The sequence below is a fragment of the Eptatretus burgeri genome, chromosome 11 (genome assembly GCF_056783735.1).
Source record: "Eptatretus burgeri isolate ZD-2024b chromosome 11, Ebu_testis_v1, whole genome shotgun sequence".
Taxonomy (NCBI): domain Eukaryota; kingdom Metazoa; phylum Chordata; class Myxini; order Myxiniformes; family Myxinidae; genus Eptatretus; species Eptatretus burgeri.
In genome coordinates, this window is record NC_140971.1 from 89,309,272 (window position 1) to 89,332,806 (window position 23,535).

A 23,535-nucleotide genomic window follows, 5' to 3' on the forward strand; every position below is an offset into this window, starting at 1 on the left:
TTTTGTTTTTGGTTCATTCCCTCAATGTATACGACAATGATACCATTGTCCTTTTTCCCTTCATCACTTGCTCTTCCATCACTCTTGCCTCGATTTTTTTTTTTTTTTTTTTTTTGGGGCTGTGCACAAAAAAACCTAAAACCTTGTGGGGTTCCTGGGATTTAGGAAAGTTTATTTTTGAGATCAGGAAGAAAACAAATTCAGATTCGTTTTATCGACAAGGAAAGATGGTTGTGGACCAGAAAGTTTTTTATTTTATTTTAAATAAACCAATTCTTTGCTTCAGCTATTAATGAAATTTGACCAATATGTCTGGATCTGAAGGCTTGGACAGTATATATGCATTGTGTTGTGTGTGTATATAGAAACCATTGGATGTTTAACATAGATAGGTTTGTGCAGAAAGTAAAACAGGAAGCCATTTCCCATCCCAAGCAGAACAATGCATGATTACGTTCCGTGCCTTCCTGCTGGAGTCGCAAATGGAAACTAACCCAGAGAGAGCACTCAAAAAAAAATTCATATAAGAACACGAGTCCATTGTGAAAGGGTACACTGTACTGTTAAACAATTCTTTTTTCAGGTCTGTGTCATTAGTAGACAGTACAATGCATCCAAGATACTTGGGTTTGGGCCTAAGTGAGCCTCGGGCCAAATGGAGTCGCAAATGGAAACTAACCCAGAGAGAGCACGCAAACAAATTTCATATAAAATGACGAGTCCATTGTGAAAGGGAACACTGTACTGTTGAACAATTCTTTTTTTCAGGTCTGTGTCATTAGTAGACAGTACAATGCATCCAAGATACTTGGGTTTAGGCCGAAGTGAGCCTCGGGCCTACTGGAGTCGTTTGGCGTAATCCCCTAACCAACTGTTGAGTGTTTTTTTTCTTTCATAGTAAATACTTTTTTAACACTTGAGATGCAACGTAGCTTTGTCATCGTTAAGTAGAAGGACCAAAATTATTTATACTTAGCCTAATTATACATGAAAATACATCAACAACAAATGCAGTGAGAGTAGATGAAAGCCAGGCTGATCGATCAAATGGACCGCACATTTGTCACATCCCTCAACTGTTCACCAAATGTACCTTCATCGTGACCTGACGTCACGATGTTCACATTGATTTGGACGATAATCTCGTGTGATGAACACAATTGTGAATTTGAGGTTAATGCCAAACGATGCCTGAGCAGAACTAGCGGAACTAAATGAAGAAGGTTTTACATACAGGTACGGTGTGTTGCCAGCAGCGTTTATGGCATCAAACAATTTTGGACAGAGATTTTCCACTCGAAATTTATGACAACACTGTGATGTCAGCACATATACATCATGAAGGTGGTCGGGGACGCGTTTCGCTCCATCGGGGGGTGAGCAATGACATGATAAATATAGGAAGAGGCAGTAAAGAAACTTCTACGTCATATTTCTGGTTATGGGCATGCTTCTTGATGTGAAGAGATAGGCTTGCCTTCCACGCGACGATCCAGATCGTGGGTACTACAAACACACACGCACGCACACGTACATCACACAATATTTCACTCAAGTCTTGTCCTATGTGTAGAATAAATGGAAATGCCAAATAACCAAGGTGCATAAATCGATACACGTTGTTATTATTCATCCGGTCGAATTAAAACAGGAAAAGTATATAATTTAAAAGAGCCAGACTTTACGAGTCTGTGAAGCTGACGTTTCGGAGAGAATCCATCCGCCTTGGTCACGGTAGATGTTGAAGTGCATGTTTACCATAGCGCTTGTTTAAAACGTTATTGTACAAAAAAAATGTACTCGCATTGTTCACACATGTATCTGGAAGCAGAATGACACTCAGTAGAGAACATACCTCCACCAGGCTGAACAGTTTACGTTTTGTATCCCACTAATAGGCCACATCTGGATCCGGACTTTAACCCAAATCAAATCGGCTTGTTGTTAATGTCGCCTATCCAACTCGTCCACTAAGTTTTGTCATAACCCGTCCACATTTTTTTGAAATATCATGCTTTATATATTTTTTGCCTTATCTCAATTGTTGTCAAATATCACTTATAAAATTAAAAAATGTCAGATCTGGATACGTACCTTCACCAAAATCGAATCAATTCGTTGTCGTCATAGACCAAACCTGTCCACCAAGTTTGGTCCCAATCTGTCTGTAGCTTTTTGAAATATCGTTTTAGGGTTGATATCTCTCGATGGCGAAGAATCATTTTTAAAATCCTCGTATTCGGATGCAGATCTTCACTTTACATTCATTTCTCGAATCGATCTTGTAAAGTAATTCATTTTTGGTGTAAATATCAAAGAATTGTATTCCTTTTTATATTTTTTATTTCCATTAATTAGAAGATAATCACAGAACATACATTGTTTATAGGCTTTTGACTCTGTGTTTAATCCCCGTCTTTCACACGAAGGACAATTCTCAAATTTGTCATGTGGAGAATCAGGAAATTCAAGAGGCTCAAAATCTAGTAAATTATTCATATTTATAAAGTAAAACTTTACTTCAAATAAAATTCATCTTTGGTCTCATCTTCGGTACTTTCATTGGTGCTTTCACAATCATCTATAAAACCACTTTCAAAACTATCGTTTTTACACAAACTCTCGGTATCATAACTGTCTTCTGTTCCAACAGAGATACTATCATCACTCTCATAATCTTCAAAATCTTCAGTTGAATAATGACTCGTATTTAATTGGTAGAAAAAACATTACCATCTATATCAATATACTTTTTTAGATCCTCGTGGAGGATCTCTAAGTCTTACTCGCGTTGTTGTTCTTCATCTTCTTCTTGTGGACTTTTTTGTTTCACAGCCTACAGTTTTCATCAAAACTTCCTGAAACTTGGCAGATACATGTAAAAATACCCTGCGCAGACGGTAACCATCTCCGATTTTGAAAATTCCTCCAAGAAAAAAAAAGTTGTGACGTCCAAATATCTCCGTTAATGGAAATCGCCTAAAAAGTTATTTCCGAAACTAGGCAAGCTTTTTGAATTCTGTTTGCGGGAATCTAACAGGGCATTAGTAGAGATGAATTACCGCACATATGATCACTATGACGCCATATCAATTTTTATGACGTCATTCCTATTTTTTGACTTTGTTTCACAACCCAGAGTTTTCATCGAATCTTCGTGAAACTTTCCATCCATATGCAGAAAGCCCACGCGCAGGCAGTATTTTGGAAAGTCTTCCTAGATTTTGGAAAGTCTTCCTAGAAAAAAAGTTGACGTCATAATATCGCCGCTAATGGAAATCGCCTATACCATTATCTCCGAAACTAGGCAAGCTGTTTGAATTTTGTTTGTGGGAATCAAGCACAGATAATGTATCGCACAGATAATGCACAATATCATTAGCATGTATCATGATAATTATTAGATAATAATGTATTATTAGCACAGATAATTTATTGCAAATTTGATACATCACAATGACGTCGTATTCATTTTTATGATGTCATCATCAAGAGGACGAGGATGTTAGCTCATTTGAGCTTGTTTCATTAACAGATTCAACTTCTACATTTTTTATATTAAAGGTAATTTTAAAGTGGTCCTTAACTACTGTTGAACGAAATGTCATTTCAACTGATATATTAACATCCTTTATTTCATCAGGATTTGCATCTTTTGGGTTGTTGAAAAAAATATAAATTTCTCCTTGCATACTACAGATGGTCTTATCTTTTCTGTCTAAAGCTTCATCCATGAGGTTTTTCTTTTTTGATACTTTTTCTTGTTTCATTGCTTTTTTCTAGTTTTGAATATATTGCCAGAAGGAGAGGAGAAACTTTTGTTAGAGCTACTTTAATTGATGCCTTTCCAGAAATACTAAAAGCCCTTCCACTGAAGGAAATTGAAGAACTCATTTTCACCATAATTGTTTTTATCCAATAGTTGTTATACTTATCTTTATTTAATTTTACATCCTCGACATATTTCTCAGTATCTTTTACAAATTAAGAGATTGATTGAAACTTGTCTTTTGTGTCTTGATACATTGTATTTATTAAGTGACAAAAGTTGGAAGATAAAATAGTTTTAAGCACAGATTCACCTATAAATTAAATGGAATTTTCATCAAGAAAATTTTATTTTAAGCAAAGTTTTGTTATATAAATATGGTGAATACAATGTACTGCAGTGTTTGTAATCATGAATATAAATGTTGTAAAAAAAAAAAAAACACCTTCAAACACACACTCAATCTTTTCAGACAAATATCTCCACTTGACCAAGAAACAAAACATTGCAAAAGATGTGATAATGATATTCTTTAAAAAAAAATTCATAAACGCCTTCAATCGCACAAACACAAGAACAATGAAGAAAGGGAAGGTGCCACTAAATTCTCCATTGAAAACACTGATGGGGCATTTAAAGGGCATAGTGGGGCAACTTAGCTAAATATAGCATAACAATTGTGCATTTTGTGAGGAAAGCACCAAATTTGGCACACGAGTAGCCTATCATATTATGAACAGATTTGGATATTGGGCCATCTCAAATTCAGCCGCTGATGGCTGTGGCAGCCATTTTCCACTGCCATCAAAAATTTGAGATGGCCCAATATCCAAATCTGTTCATAATATGATAGGCTACTGGTGTGCCAAATTTGGTGCTTTCCTCACAAAATGCACAATTGTTATGCTAAGTTGCCCCACTAACATATAAAAATAAGATTGTTTCACTTTCAAGACCATCTTCAATCATGGAAGCTGTTGATGTGCTTAAACAAAGTATTGAAACTATAATTAAAAACACATAAAGTGAAATGAAAACTTTTATGTTTTATATGGGAGTAAAATTGAATATGGAAGGACAAGGCGATGAAACTACTCCCTATATGAGGACAAACCCTCACTTTATCTCATCATTTCAAGATTTTGTAAGATGTGATGTTTACGATGAAGTCCAGAGACAAGAACAAGATGTTGATAACACTGTAGAGGTAGTGGATTTGCTATTACAAAAATAATCTTTTAAGATATACACATCTTAAAATCAGATCCTTTTCAATATGAAAGGGAAGAAGTGCTTTAATCAATAAGTCTCAATCTTTCATAGTCTCAATTTTATATTTGCTTGTATAGGAGGGGAGAAAATCGGTCTCCTATTTTGGGCTTTTGGAGCTTGAGTCAGAAAGTTTTCCCCTTTTCCCCCATTCATTTGAATGGGAGTCCCAGAAACCCCATTAATCATCTACTGATGCCTGGCCCATCCCCATCTCCTTGAGATTCCATTATGGATGCACATAAATATATTCTTTTCCATTAATCATTTAACCCTCCCACTCCTCCTTTTCAGGTGGGGATGTTATCGGGCACCTTTTTCAGAAGCAAGACCAGTAGTTCATTGGGTAGCAACGGTGGCTGCTTGAAATGTTGTAGCGTTTTGGAATAATCTTTGCCGAGGACCATGGCTTTTTGTTCAGGAGCAGATTTTTTCCCCATGATATGACCTAAGGAAAGAGGACAGGCATGGAAGTGAAAGTTGTGGTCAGGTATGACATTTACATGAAGAGTATAGAAGGTTGTATTTGGGATACAAATTTTAAAATTCATTCATCGCATTAATCGAGCTGTAAAGAAGGTGGAAAAAAAACAGTAAAAAAATGAATTGCCACCTAATATTTTGAAATGCTGTCGGTTTACTGAAATCGATATTGTAACAATAGTGACCAAAGGGATAACAAAGGGTTAAACGTGTACAGGATAGTTAGTTATATCCTTCAATGTGTGTTGAGAGAGGTGGTTTTTGTATTTGGGTTAATAGAAATTTGACAGGTCTGGGTGTGTGGAGAAGGGCTCGGTCCCTCCTTCCTACAACCCTCAGTTAAAAACTCCTCTCGTTGGTTGTAATCTCCATTTGCAGGTTTCAGAAGGTGGAACGGAGTCCTCCCAGGGCTTAAAGTTTCCTCCTCCATTTCGGTAAAGGATCACATTTCATGGACCAAGTTGTGGTTTTTTTTTTTTTGTTCCGAAGGCTCTCTTAAGGATCGTCACTGAACCCCGGACAGCTTCCAACTGTAGTTTGTTTTCAGTAATATTCCCAGGGGTGATTTTTAAGATCGCGGTGACATTCTTATTTATCATTCCCGTCGCACAAATTGTCAAATAACAATGTTGGCGCTCTTCACCTTCCAGGTTCTCTTGGCTTCATTTTTCTGATCCCGATATTTGGTCATTTTCCTGATTCCGAGTTATTTAAACCAAAGTCCCTCGGAACTGACACCTCGATGAGTCAAGCATTTTTCCCTTTTTGCATCCAAGTATAACGTCCAATCACAATGCATTGTTTTTGTGTTTTCGATGTTCATACTTGATGAGACGGTCATATCATATGTGAGCACGACGTCCTTGTTTTCAATTATCGCGTTTGGTTCAAGCTTCCATGATTTTTCTGAAACTGGGTTATTGACCTTTTTGCTTGGATTACTCGGCATACATACATTGTTGTACCTTTGTGTGTACAGGTATTCTGACTTGAGTTTTTTTACATCCTAAGAGAAGGTTGCTCTTGTTTTCTGTTTCTACTTTACAAAATCTGGACTTGTCTGATTGGCTCAGTCCTGCCATCTTGTTTAAGGCAAATCGTTGGTGTAGTGCCCTTGGTATTGGGCATTTCTTATGATTCGTTCTCCATCCCAGTTGAGCTGGCCTCTTCTTAACCTTTCCAATGAGCCTTCTTTGTCTATGCCCAATTTATCCTGATGCTGTGTTTACTGTGCTTCCCTGCTGACGGACCTACAGTAGCTTGTCCATCTTTCTGCGTTTGAGCCGAGGGAGTAACTGCTGAAATCTATCTGCTCGGGTTCCTCCCGACATCTTTGTTCTTTCTTTCTTTCATACTTCTTTCTAAATTTTTCATAATTCTCTTCATTCATTCTAATTCTTGCTTTTTCTGCTCTTTCATCTCTTTTACTCTCTATTTCTCTCTTTCATTTTCTATCTCTTTAAGGAGAAGTGAATTCTTGCAGAAAGTTTTTCTCTCAGTCTCACTTCGCTGCATCTGAATTGGTATGAGAGTTGTGGATTAGCGGCTGAAATCCGAATCCTGTCCAGGTTCCTCCTGATGACTCCATCTTTGCTCTTTACTTCTTCGGGTTCTTTGTTGGTTTTCCATTTCATCAAGCAGGTAGAGCGTCCAGCAACTCGATTGATAACAAGGTTAGCTTGACTAAGCTATGAGCATTGTTTGAAGGAGACAGGATTTTATATATTGGAAAGGAGGCCATTACGAGGGTATCTGATTTAAGATGATGAAAGGTATGGACAAGTTAGGTGTAGTGAAGTTTTTCAGCAGAGTGGACAGTATTCGGACCAGGGGTCATAGCTTTAGAGAAAAATAAGATGAGGGTGAGGACAGTTTTAAGGCAGTGGTTGATGCATGGAGTTGGGACCAGACTATGTGCAGAGTGTTGGTGCTGCCGAAGCAGTCTCCTTCGCTATTGGGTACAATCCTGGACAGGTCGCCACTCCAACACAGGATACCAGCAAGCTGGCACTCGTTTTGCCGACTTCAGAAGGATGACAGGCAGAGTCAACCCCACCTGGTATTAATTCAACAGGAGGGGGATTTGAATTCAGGATCCTAGGATCCCAAGCCCACCACCCGAACCATTAAGCAAATACCAGGCATCGGCATGGAATGGTCTCCCAGGAAAGGTAGTGGCAGCAGAGGGGGTAGATAGATTTAAACTGGATTTGGATAGGTAGCCCACCTTGATGCATAGGAATTATAAGGGTGTGGGGATATTGGAATGAGTTGATGGGTAACGATACGGGTGTTGGTTGGCACAGGCATGATAGGCCGAATGGCCTCCTCCTGTGCCATCGTTCCTTGTGTGTCCTCTTGTGTGTAAATATATAAATATACAATTTCAATTTTACAGTACTAGGGGAAAACCTATCAAAATGACGTGTGCACAAAACTCAACAAAACACAGTGGATTACAATACACACAAAGTTAGGGATTACATCTGATTAATTAATTGCAATAAGGAAATGGGAAATGGGAATGGATCGAAACGGGATATTAAACATGAAGGAGTCGAAACATTCGGTGGGATTTCATTCCAAACAGGAAACTTCATGTTTCTTGTGACGTCATAAAGGACACAAACAACAGGCACGAATAACTAAATTTACTCGTGAAATAAGGTAGCATCGAAGACGATGCGACAACAGTGGTAAACTTTTGAGAAAAGTTTAATTTTTCTACAACTTCCAAAATCTTTATTTTATTTCAATTTAATTACATACTTGAACAGTGGAGAACACAAATTGCCTTTAGGGCACTTACAAATCCCTTTCATTCAACAGTATTTGGACAAATTATTACGGCATTTTACATCATCTCGACCAATCAAATTTGCTGCTCGCAGACCACGTCCATATCCTTTTTACTCTCAAGACTGCTTCGATGAACTCTCCAGTTCCTGAAGAATCACGAGATTACGGAATCTCATGACATTGTGTATTTTATTTACTTTAAACATTGTGATTAACAAATGGGAACAGGAATATTATTAAGAACGGAATGAAAGAGGGAGGGTAGGACAGAAAGTTGTGATTGAGGTTGGGACAGAGAGTAGAGTAGAGTAGAGGTGGGGTGGGGGGTGGGGGGGAAGAGAGTTTGGAGAGGGGACTTGAAGCTTTTGGGGGTGGGAGTTGAGGACTTGTAGTTGGGAGGAGAGATTGTGCACTTGGGGTTTCAGGTGGGACTTGAGGACTTGAAGGGGAAGGGGAGGACAGAGAGTTGGGGTTGGGGGGCAGAGGGGGATGGAGAATTGGGAGAGGGTTGTTGAAACTTTGGGGGGGGAAGTGTTAAGGACTTGTGGTTGGGAGGGGAGGTTGTGTACTTGGGGTTTCAGGTGGGACTTGAGGACTTGAATAAGAAGGGGTAGGGAGGACAGAGAGCTTGGGTTGGGGGAGGCAGAGAGTGGGGAGTGGGAGCAGTGGTTGAGATTTGGGGATAGGGTTGAGCACTTGCGGTGGAGGGGGTGGTTGAGGCCTTCGGGTGGGGTTGGAGGTTTGAAGATAGGGTGAGGTTGGGGGTTTCAAAATAGGGTGGGGTTGGGGGTTTGAGGACTTGGGGTTGAGAGGGGGTTAGGACTTGAGATTGGAGTTGAGGACTTGGGGTTGGGTGGGGGTTAGGACTTGAGATTGGGGTTGGGTGGGGGTTAGGACTTGAGATTGGGGTTGGGTGGGGGTTAGGACTTGAGATTGGGGTTGGGTGGGGGTTAGGACTTGAGATTGGGGTTGGGTGGGGGTTAGGACTTGAGATTGGGGTTGAGAGGGGGTTAGGACTTGAGATTGGAGTTGAGGACTTGGGGTTGGGTGGGGGTTAGGACTTGAGATTGGTGTTGGGTGGGGGTTAGGACTTGAGATTGGGGTTGAGAGGGGGTTAGGACTTGAGATTGGAGTTGAGGACTTGGGGTTGGGTGGGGTGGCTGTGGAATGAGGACTTGATTATGACATTTTACAGTAAATTACGTGGAATTTCTGCGGGTCCCCAATCGTTAAAGGATAATATCAATCGCTTCCATCCGTTCAGTCATCCCTGCTGGCGTTTTCACTCGGGCGGCGTGAAACGTGTCTTCCGAACAATTCTGAACAATAAATTCTCACGCTTTTGTTCTGTGTCACGTGGCAGTCTGATTATATGACAATATATATTGGATGGCTCGGGGCTAACCATACATCCCCTCTTTTCGCTTTCCTCACATTTTCTTTCTTCCTCTTTACCCTTTTCTTCCCTCTTCCCATCTCCCTCAATGTTAAACATTTTTGAACAATTTTTTATTTTCATAATTTAGTTCTCTCCCTGCATATGCAATCATCTTGTGATCCCTTTCAAAGAGTAGGATTCGTTTTGTAGGAAAATCGAGTTTTTGTGTTTTTTTTTGTACGGATACACAATTGAAGACCATGGGAGAGACAGGGGGCAAAAAGCCAATGTACTGACAGATAGCAAAGCCACAGTCGGACAAAAAAGCAGTGAAAATGAACCAACGGGAAAATAGAGAGAAAGATAGGAGGGTTGGGATGGACCTGCATTAACCTAACAAGTTTGAGCAAGGTTGGGTTAGTGGGAGCAGAAAAAATTTGTAAGAAGGAATGGGAGATGACATTAGATGGAGCACAGATTACTTTTGAAGCCCTCGAGGGAAGAATGCAATTGAAGCATCTCTGAAAAGCATCTCTACCAATGGGGGTAAAGAGTGGAGGGTCGGGGGGCAGAGGGAGCGAGACCAGTGGAGAGGGTCGGGTTGGATATCAGAGAGGAGCAAGAGACCGGTGGAGGAAAAAACTCACGACAGGCCGTCGACCTGTGTTTGATGTGAGGGAGATGTCAATAATGGTGATCTTTTGATTCCACAAAGTCCAGCAGAGACAGATGTGATGCTGGGGTCCCCGCCCATAGAGGAGAGCAAGTACTCTGTTGAGCTACGGATAAAGGCCTTGCACATTGGAAGTCGTTATGATCTTCCATGTAATTTTTGTGAGTAATTCTGATTTTTACCCTCGCCGGAGGAGAGGGTATTGCATTTGGGTCTGTTTGTTTGTCCGCACAAAACCTTAATATTTTTCTCTGCGACCGTTTATCAGAGTGAGATGAAATTTTCACCATCAGTGCGACTACTCGTGTGGAATATTTTTACGATAAGTATGACGTCATAGGTCACGTGGTGTGCCAGCCATTTTGGAAAAATGGAACAACTTGCTGAGCAGCCATGTTTAATTTTTTTTTTTTTAGTCACGACACCCTGGGGCTGGTGGCCAACCCTGGGGCTGTGCCAGAATGGATATCTTGTGGGAGCTTCGTGCTTTGAGGTTTTCTGCTGCTCAGCCAGGTGCTTTAAATCCACCCTCAAGCCAAATCTGACTCTCGCACTCATTCTTATGAGACGACTTGAAAAGACTGAGTTCAAAAGCTGCTTGCAGTGTCAAGTTAATAAACTGAGTTAATAAACTGAAACCATTCCTCCTCTTGGCTCCTCTGACCATGTTCTTGTTGAAAGGCCATAACTCTCTAGATATTGTTTGAGAGTGATGTCCAAGCTGCAGAACCTGGCTGTTTGTACAGGCCAACTGGCAGGGAGTGCTCTCTCTCTCTCTCTCTCTCTCTCTCTCTTCTCTCTCTCTCTCTCTCTCTCTCTTCTCTCTCTCTCTCTCTCTCTCTCTCTCTCTCTCTCTCTCTCTCTCTTCTCTCTCTCTCTCTCTCTCTCTCTCTCTCTCTCTCTCTCTCTCTCTCTCTCTCTCTCTCTCTCTCTCTCTCTCTCTCTCTCTCTCTCTTCTCTCTCTCTCTCTCTCTCTCTCTCTCTCTCTCTCTCTCTCTCTCTCTCTCTCTCTCTCTCTCTCTCTCTCTCTCTCTCTCTCTCTCTCTCTCTCTCTCTCTCTCTCTCTCTCTCTCTCTCTCTCTCTCTCTCTCTCTCTCTCTCTCTCTCTCTCTCTCTCTCTCTCTCTCTCTCTCTCTCTCTCTCTCTCTCTCTCTCTCTCTCTCTCTCTCTCTCTCTCTCTCTCTCTCTCTCTCTCTCTCTCTCTCTCTCTCTCTCTCTCTCTCTCTCTCTCTCTCTCTCTCTCTCTCTCTCTCTCTCTCTCTCTCTCTCTCTCTCTCTCTCTCTCTCTCTCTCTCTCTCTCTCTCTCTCTCTCTCTCTCTCTCTCTCTCTCTCTCTCTCTCTCTCTCTCTCTCTCTCTCTCTCTCTCTCTCTCTCTCTCTCTCTCTCTCTCTCTCTCTCTCTCTCTCTCTCTCTCTCTCTCTCTCTCTCTCTCTCTCTCTCTCTCTCTCTCTCTCTCTCTCTCTCTCTCTCTCTCTCTCTCTTCTCTCTCTCTCTTCTCTCTCTCTCTTCTTCTCTCTCTCTTCTTCTCTCTCTCTTCTTCTCTCTCTCTTCTTCTCTCTCTCTTCTCTCTCTCTTCTCTCTCTCTTCTCTTCTCTCCACCAAAGCAGCTTCCTGAGCAATGGTTGTACTGTGGGGTTTGCTATCGCCTTCCCAGTAGTCGTTGGGGCAGGAATTTAGAATTTTGGTCATGGTGCCGGCGATAGCTCATCTTCTCTCTTCATGCAGTACACCATGGCATCTTCGACATCCACCAACCAATCCCGGCAGACGGGATGCCCAGTTCAACGTCCATCCGAGGGACGGTACACACATTGATGAATCACCCTCACCCTGCCTGTGAAACACCGGGATGGCAGTTTACATTATAGCTAGGTCAGGATTCAAACCCTGCCTCGACAGCTTTGAGGCGAGTGTGCGTACCTCAAGTCCATCCTGCCAGCCCCAGGAACTGGAATCTACCCTCTCACAAAAGGACTGGCCTTACATCTCCGCTGTATTTAGTATTGATTCCGTCTGGGAATGTTTCCACAAAAGCCCTCTCTCTTTCATGTATCGGTTTGTCTGATTCCACTTATGGAGATCCTATCCATCCTCTTTACCCTGGAACACTGAATCTCTGGGTGAGACTGTTGCGGTGATCCAGCTTGCTTTCTCAACATGGAAGGTTAACTCCATTGAGAACAATTTTGGTCATTCCGCAACGCTCGTACCAAGTGTGGGTCCATTCATGGGGAAATTCAGAAAATATCATCAAGGCTGATCTCTCCCAACCATTGTCATTCCTCAAAGTCCTGGTGATGTTTGTCATGTTCCTATTTGGTGTGTGCTCCCATCGAAACCCTCCCTCACCTGGAACTGTGTAGACATTGGTCGAGGCAGGACAGGTTGTTTCATCTCGGTGAATGTCCCCAAATCTCATGTCTACAGCCCATCCTGCTCTGTCCCCACCTTGCTTCTTCCTACCTACTGCCTACTGGACTCTTTCTTTTACACTTAAGAAAGTTGACAAAGCTCCGTCCCGTATCAGCAAGCTGTCATCAACTACAGCCCCATTAAGTTGCTTCCAATTATGAGTAAAGTAATGGTTAGACAGAATGATGTCTGAACGGATGATCATGACGTCCCCAAACGATATCATCGCTGCTGTCTTTCCTTTATTCAAACAGACTGATCTCTACCCATCATTTTTTATTCTATCTGAGTCATTCAACTTTGGATCTGCTGCAGTTTCTCTCTCAACAATGTTGTAATCCATAAGTCTTAAAAAAACAAAGGTCGGCCCATCCACTTCGACTTATCTCGGGCATTCGACGCAGTCTTGCAACCTGCTGTGCTTGCCAAGCTTGCTGCCTTAATAACTGGCTTTCTGACTTGCTCCACTTGTACAGTTAACACGTTGCTATCAACGGAATCCGTTCCCCTACTCTCTCAGTGGAAGCTGGAGTGCCACAAGGCAGTGTCACGGGTCCAGCATTGCTTCTCACACATAAATGACTTCACGAATGCTTCGTCAAAAACTCACCTTCCTCCATGTAGATGAGTCCACCTCTTGCCCAATTGTAACCTCACCACGACTACATGCTGCTCTGACAAATGGAACATGTCTTTTCACTCGAGAAAATTCCATATTCTCACCCATTCGCTCTGCAAGGATCGTCGGATGAACCTACCTATCTGTTTGCATGGACGAAATGGACAGAATGTTGATTGAGGTATTCCAACTGCCACGGGATGCAAGAAGCTGACGTTTCAGGCGTAAGCCCTTCGCTCTGTGCACGCGTGCGTCGCTCATCCCATGGGATTACATTTACGTATCCATCTGAGAATGAATGGCATCAATGTTTCCATTCCATTGTGCTATTCATCTCATGGATTTGGTTTCTCTCTGGATCCCTTGTTCGTCACACCCTTCATCCGTATTCTGGTATCACTATTAAAAGTCATCTACAGTAGACTTTGGAATTTAATGTAAACATTCTTCTTACGACGATATGAAATTTTCATTCGGAGGGCAGAACTTACAAATTGTTAATTTTTGGTAAACAACCGGTGTGGCGTAGACAGTCCAATGCCCGTAAAACAGTTGTGCCAAAATTTACATGTGCACCACTATCTTTGGCCCCTGCCACTTTCGGCTGCTGGACCAGCCACACCCCATCATTTCACTGCATGCAACGTCTACACTCCCAAAATCAATGAGAGGGTTTCAAGCAAGGTCGGTATACCTGCAAGGTGTGAGTGAGTTGTAACAAAAATAATGGACCCATAACAGAACATGTGAACCATTTCCTACGACCTGTAGAAGTTGAAAGTTACAAATGTATTTGATATACAAGAGATAGTTCCCTGTCCAAAAACCATCAATCTTGTCCATTCGAGATAGTTCTCTGATCATCTGTGCAAGCATGTCCCCTTATGCATTCCCTTTGTGAATATCTCCCCGCATCTCGATCCATCTCTTACCGACTGTCCACTGCAGCACCCCCTGACTGCGTCCTTTGTTTGGTGAACGTGGCAAGGGTGGTGGTTGAGCTGGCTTTTCGGAAGAGCTCGGGGAGAGCATAACGAGAGAAGGTATAAGGAAGAGCAGAAACAGAGCAGACAATGACGGACACGCTCTGGGCTGTGATCCCCACATCATTCCGGCACAACGTCAAGGCTCCGCAGCAATGGGTTGCCACCGGGATTGGTGATCTTTTATAGGCGGTATCGTTCCAACCTTCCATTCTCCACGCCTATCATGCTCTTTCACTTGAATCCACCCAGACTCAGAAAATTTACTCAATTCTTCACCCCTGCTGCTCCCTGTCCACATCTTCACGGCTGGTACGCTTCCATCCATCTTTCCACTCTGAACGTGAAGTACCGGACTGAACATCATCATTTATCCGGCTGAACAATGTCATTAAATTTTTTTTTTCCCACTTCTTTTAGTGCAACGACACTTTTGATCACGATTTGATTGAAACCGTTAATTTTCGAGAAGCTGGAAGCTGTCTGCAGGATATATGAGCTCCACGTAGGCGTAAGGCTTTAGTTTCATTTGCGAGATATTGAGGTTTTTCAAGTCGTCCAGTGTAATACCCAGCGGCCACCCTCACCCCCTTGCAAACTTACCTTTTAAAAAACTATAACTCTCGATTGATGTGTTAAAATTCGTAATGCGCATCAATTGAGCCTCATATGAGAAGATCATGTGAAAATATCAACATGACGGGGAGAGCTGGAACTAGGGGGATATTCGATATAAGCAGTTTCATTTTTTTCAGGTCTTGCAAATATATAATGTATCAATAAATATACCATTCATTCATTCATTCATCGCTGTTGGTTGCATCTTGTCTGTGAGCAGGGGTAAACTGCTGATTCAGTGTCCCCTGAGGGTTTGGGCAGAAACTTTGCCATGGTCTGGCCAACAATGGATTCCTCATTGCAAAGGACACATAGTTGCCAAGCTGACCGCTTTTTGCGGCTCTTACTATAACGGCTAACCGCTCTTCTAGCGAACGTACCTCCCTTACAAAACAATGTCTCATCGAAGTTTTTGATAGATCTATATGTTGTGGCCAAGGTTTGTGTCGGCCTTCGGGAGGTTTCCCTGGATGGCGCATGAAAAATCATCCCTGACCCTCCCCGGCTCAGTCGCTTCGCTCCATGGCACCAGGGATCCGAGCTTTCAATCCTCCTACTTTTTCTTCTCTCAATGTTGGCAACTCCAGGCAGCGGGTGATCTTTAATTTTGAGAAACCACTGATGGCCGACTTGATCCCCTCTGAGCTTATAGTTCGATCTGAGCGACGGTTCGCTCGTTGATGGTAAACAGTGCCCGCAAAACACGAGGATGATAGTCGGAACGGACATCAAATCCAGACGAGGCACCTCAATAAAGGTGACTCCCCCACCACTTGAGCTATTCTCCCAGTCCACAATTTACCCTCTACATTAGGTAAGCCTATGCACAAGAGGAAGAGGTATTACATCGTCAACTCGTTCTGTTATTTTATGCGGCCATGCATTGGACGATTCACCATGGCTCGGCAAAAGATTGAAATGCTTCTACAAATAAGTCGAGATTAAATTCTCTCGATCATAATCGTTCAACTTTTGTGCAAAGAATATATTATTAACTTGAAGGGCACTCGGTGGAGCGCATACCCCCGCCAGGCTGGCTGGATCTAGATTGGGATCTGAAATAAAATCTAATCTGCTTGTTCTTGTCACCTAACCAACTCAACTCATCCACCAAGTTTTATCATAACTCGTCCACAACTTTTTGAGATATCATGCTATATATCGTTTTTGGCCCGATCTCTCAATGGTGAAGAATCACTTTAAAAATTCTAGTAGTTGGATCCGGATCTTCACTAAAATCTAATCAGTTCGTCCGTGTCACACACCCAATCTGTCCATAACGTTTTGAGAAATCCTGTACACAGACAAACAGACATAGTGGGGCAACTTAGCTCAATATAGCATAACAATTGTGCATTTTGTGAGGAAAGCACCAAATTTGGCACACTAGTAGCCCATCATATTATGAACAGATTTGGATATTGGGCCATCTCAAAATTTTTGATGGCAGTGGAAAATGGCTGCCACAGCCATCAGTGGCTGAATTTGAGATGGCCCAATATCCAAATCTGTTCATAATATGATGGGCTACTAGTGTGCCAAATTTGGTGCTTTCCTCACAAAATGCACAATTGTTATGCTAAGTTGCCCCACTAACAGAAAGGGGTGAAAACAAAACCTCCTTCACCTTTGGTGGTGGAGGTAATAAATAAAGATTTTAAAGGTTGTAGAAAAAAAACAAATTTTCAGGAAGTTTACAACCATTGATGCCTCGTCTTTTACACCACCTTATCTAACACGTTGCGTTAGTTCTTTGTGCCTGTTGTTTGTGTCCTTTATGATGTTTTTAAAAACAGTAAGTTTCCTGTTTGGAATGATTTTCAATTTTGTTTGACTGCCAGACAGACAGACAGAGTAACAAGCCGGTAGGCGACATGGGTGGTCGCGACATAATTGCATACTAGTCATAAAGTTTTTGACAAAGAGGATTATTATAGTGCGCATAAAAGCCTGGAAGCCGATTTTTGATTTTCGAAAAAATAATTTTTTGGGGATTTTTCAAAAATTTCAAAGCCCTGTTGCTAGGCAACGGTGGCGTCCATAGCAACGGTGCTCAAAAGCATACAACTAGATCCTGGTATGAACCTACCTGTCAAGTTTCATCAAAATCGGTTGACTCCTCTGGCCTCCAGAGCTGTCCATTACATACAAATATACAGACAAGCCGGTAGGCGACGTGGGTGGCCGCGACATAATTGCAAACTAGTCGTACAGTTTTTGACGGATCGGGCTGAAATTTTTTGACAGAGGTTGATTATCGTGCGCATAAAAGTGCGGAAGCTGATCTTTGATTTTCGAAAAAATAATTTTTTGGGGATTTTTCAAAATTTCAAAGTCCCGTTGATCGGCAACAGTGGCGTCCATAGCAACAGTGCTCAAAAGAAGCAACAGTGCAAAAAAGAAGTCCATAGCAACAGTGCTCAATCTAGATAGAACTAGATCGTGGTATGAACCTTCCTGTCAAGTTTCATCAAAATCGGTTAACTCCTCTGGCCTCCAGAGCTGTCCATTACATACAGACAGACGGAAAAACTGAAAATAAGGGTAATTTAGCGACCACCCAACAATATTATCACTCCTCGATACATACGATGTGCGACTGAGACAAATTCAGAGATAAAGTACTGATAAACTGCAGGCTCGACCCTGCTTTTTGCTTTGTGTGTGTGGGGTAATAATTATGCGTACACATGACAACACTCATGTGTGTGTGTGTGTGTGGTACTACATAGAAAAGGACTGACATCTGTGCTGAGTTTTGATTACACAGGACCATTCCTTCATGTTTGGGAGAAGGGGACACATTGTGACTTCCCATCACATTTATGGGCTGGCAGGATGGTCTAGTGGTACACACTCTCCTCCAAGCTGTCTAGCCTGGGTTTGAATCCTGACCCAGCTATAAACTGCCATCCTTGCGTTTCACAGGCAGGGTGATTCATCAGTGTGTGTGCCGTCCCTCGAATAGACGTTAAACTGGGAATCTCGTCTCCCAGCCTTAGTCGGTGGATGTTAAAGATGCCACGGTGTCGTTCATGAAGAGTCGGTGAGCCATCGCCGGCACCCTGGACAAATTCCAAATTCCTGCCCTGAGTTCCTAAATCGGAGTGGTGACCCGAGCAGGACTGTCTCTGAGTAACTGCTTCAGCATCACCAACGTTCCACACAGGGCATGGTACATGTTGACTATGTCATTGTGTGCATGCCCTGACGATGCTTACACTTGGCACTAACGATTTGTTGCGATGATTCAGCGACTGAACCTGACCTCCATACCATATCGTAAAATACAACTGATTATCCCTTAAATGCCACGGTATTGTCATAAGTGCGTACCCGAACCAACCCGTCGGGCTCTCGGTGAGCGCTTGGCACAACATTGACCCACAAATGAAACATGGCTAATTCCATCAGCACCGCTTACTGAAAATGGTTTCAAGGCAAAAAAGGAAATATTTGAAATTATCGTAAAGATGAACAGATATGTCTCGTGACGGAGCCGTCGAGCTGCACCCGCAGGGAAAGCAGCTGCCAGATCGTGCCGATCTGAGGACACGGAGTGGACATCATCGGTCTGATGTCCGATCGTTGTCTCCACCGCCTATGGACGCCAAATTGAGGAAATTGCTTCTCGATTTCCAGCGGCTCGATCTCCTATCTGTGGCATCAATGTCCCATTTGGAACTCGAAACACACAGACGTACACTAGCAGGTGGGTGCTGCGTCAGTGAGTGCGCCGTGCATGCCTGCCCAATGTTAGAAGGTTTTGGTCCCATTGTTTTGGTAAACGGCTTGCTTTCTCTGTTTGGGTGCTTACGATATGTTATGGTGAAATGACAGATAGCAAACGCACTAACATGGAAAAGAAGGCAAAGGAATTGCCTGGAAACGACTGTTTTTGATTTGACCGCCGCACTGTCGGTGCTGCCGAAGCATTTTGTTTGCAACGGTTGGACTGGGTGGGTTGCCATTGCCTTCCCAGTGTTGATTGTCCATGCTATATCCTCTTAAATACTGAGTGTCAAGTAAGGAAGCAGCACGTACCAATTTTCAAATCTTTGGTCTGACTCGGCCAGGGTTTAAACCATCGAGCTCCCAGACTCAGAGCGAACGCCCAAACCATTCCACCACCAAGTCTGGTTGGAAACTACAGGGTGGCCAATTGTGACGTTGTCTTTTATCATATTAGCAGACAACACTGAAGGGTTCTACAAGTTCTGCCACATCCATCTGCAGTACTTGGTACTTGATGACACATTTTACAGCAGATGACGCAAGCCTTAAGTGTCCAGTAGATCCGTTTGTGCTCCATCATTGTCATCACAGAGAATTATTTTTTGCCACGTTCTGGGTAGGACATTTTTGTCTGATCTCTTGAACAAACATCGGGCGATATGGTTGCAATTTTTGGCCAACCTTCTTGTGCTTTTGCATTGTCGAACGCGGTGTTCCAAGCTCCGCGGACCATTTACGGGTCGACCTTTTTTTGGTGGTCTGGCAACAGATTAATCGGCCAATTCACACTGCTGACCTGTGGTGGATGGCCTTCCTGTTCTTGGCATATCTTTGATGTTGCCTGCTGCAAAGAGTTTAGGCTGCCAATGCAGAAGTGTCTTTTTATGGGGAGCTTCTTGTCGGAATCGTTGCTGGAAGTCAATGCGCACGTCTTCCATTGCATTCCCTGTTTGAGGACTTCGTGAACCCAGACACTGACCACAATCCATTGTTACCTCTGCCACCAAAGGTGGAGGAGGTTATGTTTTCACCCCCCCCCCACCCCACCATCTGTTTGTTTGTTTACTTGCAAAATCGAAGATTTTTCAAGTATATTGGTCAATTTTGTTATTCTGTCTGTTGGTCTGTCTGTCTTGTCTGTCTGCATGTTTCTCGCCTGTAGGCCACAGTTTTAAACCGATCTTCACGAAACTTTATCACATGGTAGAGTTCATCATAAGCAAGAAGCCTGTTGTTTTTGAGGTCAACAACTTAGATGAGATTTCTAAAATCCTCAATTTTCATCCGATTGACTTGAAATTTGAAGAGGATTTATATTTCAGATCACTGAATTCAACTAACCAATTATTTTTGAGGTCAAATTTGTTTTATGGATTTTGCAAGTATCGTGCATGCACGACGTCGTCTTTTTGTTTGTTTGTCTGTGTGCAGGATATCTCAAAAAGTTGTGGACAGGTTGGATGTGTGACAAGGACGAAATGATTAGATTTTGGTGAAGACCTGGATCCAACTACTCAAATTTTTTTAAGCGATTCTTCACCATCGAGAGATAGGGCCAAAAACGATATCTCAAAAAGTTGTGGATGGAGTCAGAGGAAACTTGGTGGACACGTTGGGTGTGTGGCAAGGCCAAATTGATCCGAATTCAGATCAAGATACAAGAATTATTTGATTCTTCACCATCGACAGACAGGACTAGTACTGAAAAGCATGATATTTCAAAAATTTCATGGACCCAATATGTTCTCATGGATCAGTGACAGAGGTATGCGCTCTACCAAATGCCCTTCTCGTTCAATGGTGTAATTGCTTGTATCACCCATGGTTACGTTCAATCAACCTGAAAAACATGTCAAAAAGAAACGAATTAACACTGCACACAAAGGCAATGTCACGATTTTTACAAGGCATTGTGGCCACCCTGTACATAGACCATTGTTAAAGCTGGGTTGTGCAGAGGGTATGCAAGTTGGTAATCGTGATCCCCTGGTAAACTGGGCCACAGCTTCTACATCCACTACTCGTCCCGGTAGATCGTTCCACATTCTAACCACTTTTTGTATTTAACCTTTTGAAACCTGAGCTCCTTGGATTTTTGGCTCTCCCACCCTGGGCTCCCTGGAGAAAAATCTGGCCACTCGGGATCAAAGGGTGAAGCGTATCATTTTGTTCACATTTGAGTGGGTGGCAATTATTTTTTCATATGCCATCCCAACATATGATGGACACGTTGGGTGTGTGGCAAGGACTAATTGATTCGATTTTGGTGTGCTACTGTACAACTCCATGATAGTATTACATTTGTCTTGTTTCCTTACCCTCTTCTTGTCTTCCTTTAAACTTATCACATTCAATTACTCGATTCAATTACAAACAGTGCGGGCAGATGGGTCCTCTGGCTTAACATCCACCTGAGTGACAGCAAATACACTGCAGGGTGAAAGTTTATAGCTGGGCCAGGATTCAAACCCTGATTCAACAGCACAGAGGTAAGTGTGCATACCTCGAAGAGTATAGACTATTCTGGCAGCCCAATGATAACCTTGAGAGGAGGAGGTCAACACAGTGTATGAATTAAACTTGTCATAACAGTGTAAAGTGCTCATGCAAGTCAATCAACACAGCATCAAGAACCAGGGACCAGCGCATTACGTGGAAGGATCGGTACAAATAGGTCAACCAAAGTTGTAGCTTGGATAGTATTGCCACTCACCACGTTGGATTAAAAAACAAAAATAATAACCATTCCTTTCACAGCCTGAAGTGCAAAGGGCTGCCCGAGACAGTTTCATCTGGCTAAAGAATACAATCCTGGATGGGTCACCACTCCGACGACAAAGGTTACTCGAATGGCTTATTACCCGAGTAAGCTGGTACGGTACTCATTTTGCTGACCTCGGATGACTGACAGGCTGAGTCAACCCACCACAACACGGGTTCAAACTCAAGAACCTAAGACTTTCAGCCAGCCACTTTAACCATTGAGCCAACACCGAGCTATTGGACACAAAGGTGAGACATAAACATTCCTCCTTGTCTTGGCCTTCAAATCTGCTGTTTCTTTTGTCCCGTTGTGTCTTGATCCATTCACTGGACTCGTACTGGCTCTTCCACGAGCCTCGACTATATGCATATAAAAAAATTCAAAAAAAAAAAATTTTGTTTCAGAGTACAAAATAATTAAATTAAATATCATATTTGATCATTCCTTGAGGCATCTGTTTCATTCTAGATTGTTTGGCATTTAACTGCTGTTCAAAATAATCAGTTAGAAAAATTATTATCGTTCTTATTCTCATGCAGCAAACACTATCATTTGTAAATCATATTGGCCATGATATTTCAATTTAAACCCAAGCCAGTATCCTTATTATAACACGGACGTGTGTGTGCGTGTGTGCGTGTGCGCGCGCGCGCACATGTTTTTTTTTCTTTTTTCTCTATCGCAAATTCCTGTCCCCACTTTTTCCAGTGGAGTGAAGATTTTTGAATTACACATTTGAATAAAGATAATAACATACCCCCCATCCCTTCTGCCACCACCCTACCCCGACTGCTCGTGTCGGGAGTGGGTGCTTCTAGTTTAAATAATATATCATCGTACTCAAAGGACCAAGCAAGTCTTAATGCAAACATCATTTATTCACAAGTTCAGTTTCATATGCTGCAACTCAAGCAACAGTTTCTGTTTTCTCATCTTGATGCAATATTGCTTTTCATTCATAATGCTGTTCAAAAATACCATTATGGTCGTATCAGTACCAATCTCTAATGCCTTTACATCTCAACAGTTTCATCCCCCATTTTGTTCCTGTCGGCTGAAACTTCGTTGACATCTCGTGATAAATATGCTAAAGCCGAGTACAAGGCCTTGTTAAAACAATACAGCAGAATAAATCCCCCCCCCACCCCTCTATCAAAATGAGGCTCATTAAAAGAGAAAGCTTAACATGACGGTGGGGTAAATTATTCGCTAGTAAGACTTCCTCCGAGTAACTTGAATCAATTTGACAATAACATGCAAAAATATAGTTTCGAAAACAATGTTTCATCAGAATCGGTATTGCAGGAATTGACTTAAAACGACGTTTCTGAATCTGTGGCATCGGTTGAAACGTGGTTACATCATACGAAAATACGCTAATTCTCCGGCTGCACCTGATGGAATCAAAAATGGATTGGCCGATCTCCACAACATTTTGCGTATGTGCTTGGGGTAGCCAGAGGCACGACGTGGTCACAAAATAACCAACCCCCCTCCCCCCAAGGACCCCGTGAGAATAAGGAGACTTGCGTTTTTGCTTGTATATGTGGCAGTACAAGTGGTTTAAACCCCGACATCTGCCGGAGGGAGCGGATCTCTCGTTCTAGCAAAATTAGTGACTACAACCACCACAAAGAAAAAGTCATTGCAAATTCCATCCTTCAGTTGAATAAACTATCCTTAAATGGTGAATTAATTTGTGATGTTCCAAGTAAAAATAAAAAAAGTTCACAAATGCACAAGTAAGCAAATCCAATTAAAGTTGAACCAAACTACTTTGGCTTTTGCATTTGAACGAAGAAATTATAGGATAAACAGAAGGACTGCAACACAGGGCTTGCTCCCACAAATATTTGGTGTGCATTGAACTGGCAAGACATTATTAAATGCAATAAACTATTATAATGATGATGATCTTCCAAAATGAGTATTATTAGCTTTGTTTTCTTTTTTTTTAACCATGAGACTCCTTTCGTACAATACACTTCGAGGACACAATACAAGCCCCACCATATTCAATGACCCTTTCCGC

The 23,535-nt window shown here is 42.2% G+C and overlaps 2 protein-coding genes across 2 annotated transcripts in view; both read right to left on the reverse strand.

The window, feature by feature from the left end:
- Nucleotides 1–231: 231 nt before the first annotated feature.
- Nucleotides 232–14,530, reverse strand: LOC147017587 (uncharacterized). The gene is made up of 3 exons (XM_085847321.1): nucleotides 14,336–14,530; nucleotides 5,353–5,486; nucleotides 232–1,506 (listed from the first exon to the last, which is right to left on the reverse strand). The coding sequence occupies exons 1-3, from the start codon at nucleotides 14,511–14,513 to the stop codon at nucleotides 1,423–1,425; spliced, it is 396 nt and encodes a 131-aa protein (XP_085703447.1). The 5' UTR covers nucleotides 14,514–14,530; the 3' UTR covers nucleotides 232–1,422.
- An 8,911-nt stretch (nucleotides 14,531–23,441) lies between these two features.
- Nucleotides 23,442–23,535, reverse strand: part of ECM1 (extracellular matrix protein 1) — a 39,476-nt gene continuing 39,382 nt past the window's right edge. Inside the window, exon 4 of the mRNA XM_085847322.1 lies at nucleotides 23,442–23,535. This exon is cut by the window's right edge and continues 426 nt beyond it. The gene's annotated coding sequence lies outside the window, so the exon portion shown is untranslated.

Coding starts and splice junctions, on each gene's coding strand:
- LOC147017587 (XM_085847321.1), bottom strand. CDS start 14,513: ATGATGTGGGGATCACAGCCCAGAGCGTGTCCGTCATTGTCTGCTCTG. Junction 5,487..14,335: donor GGTGCTGCAGTGGACAGTCG/GTAAGAGATGGA, acceptor CTCTTTCCTTAG/GTCATATCATGGGGAAAAAA. Junction 1,507..5,352: donor TGGTCTTGCTTCTGAAAAAG/GTGCCCGATAAC, acceptor GTGTGTTTGTAG/TACCCACGATCTGGATCGTC.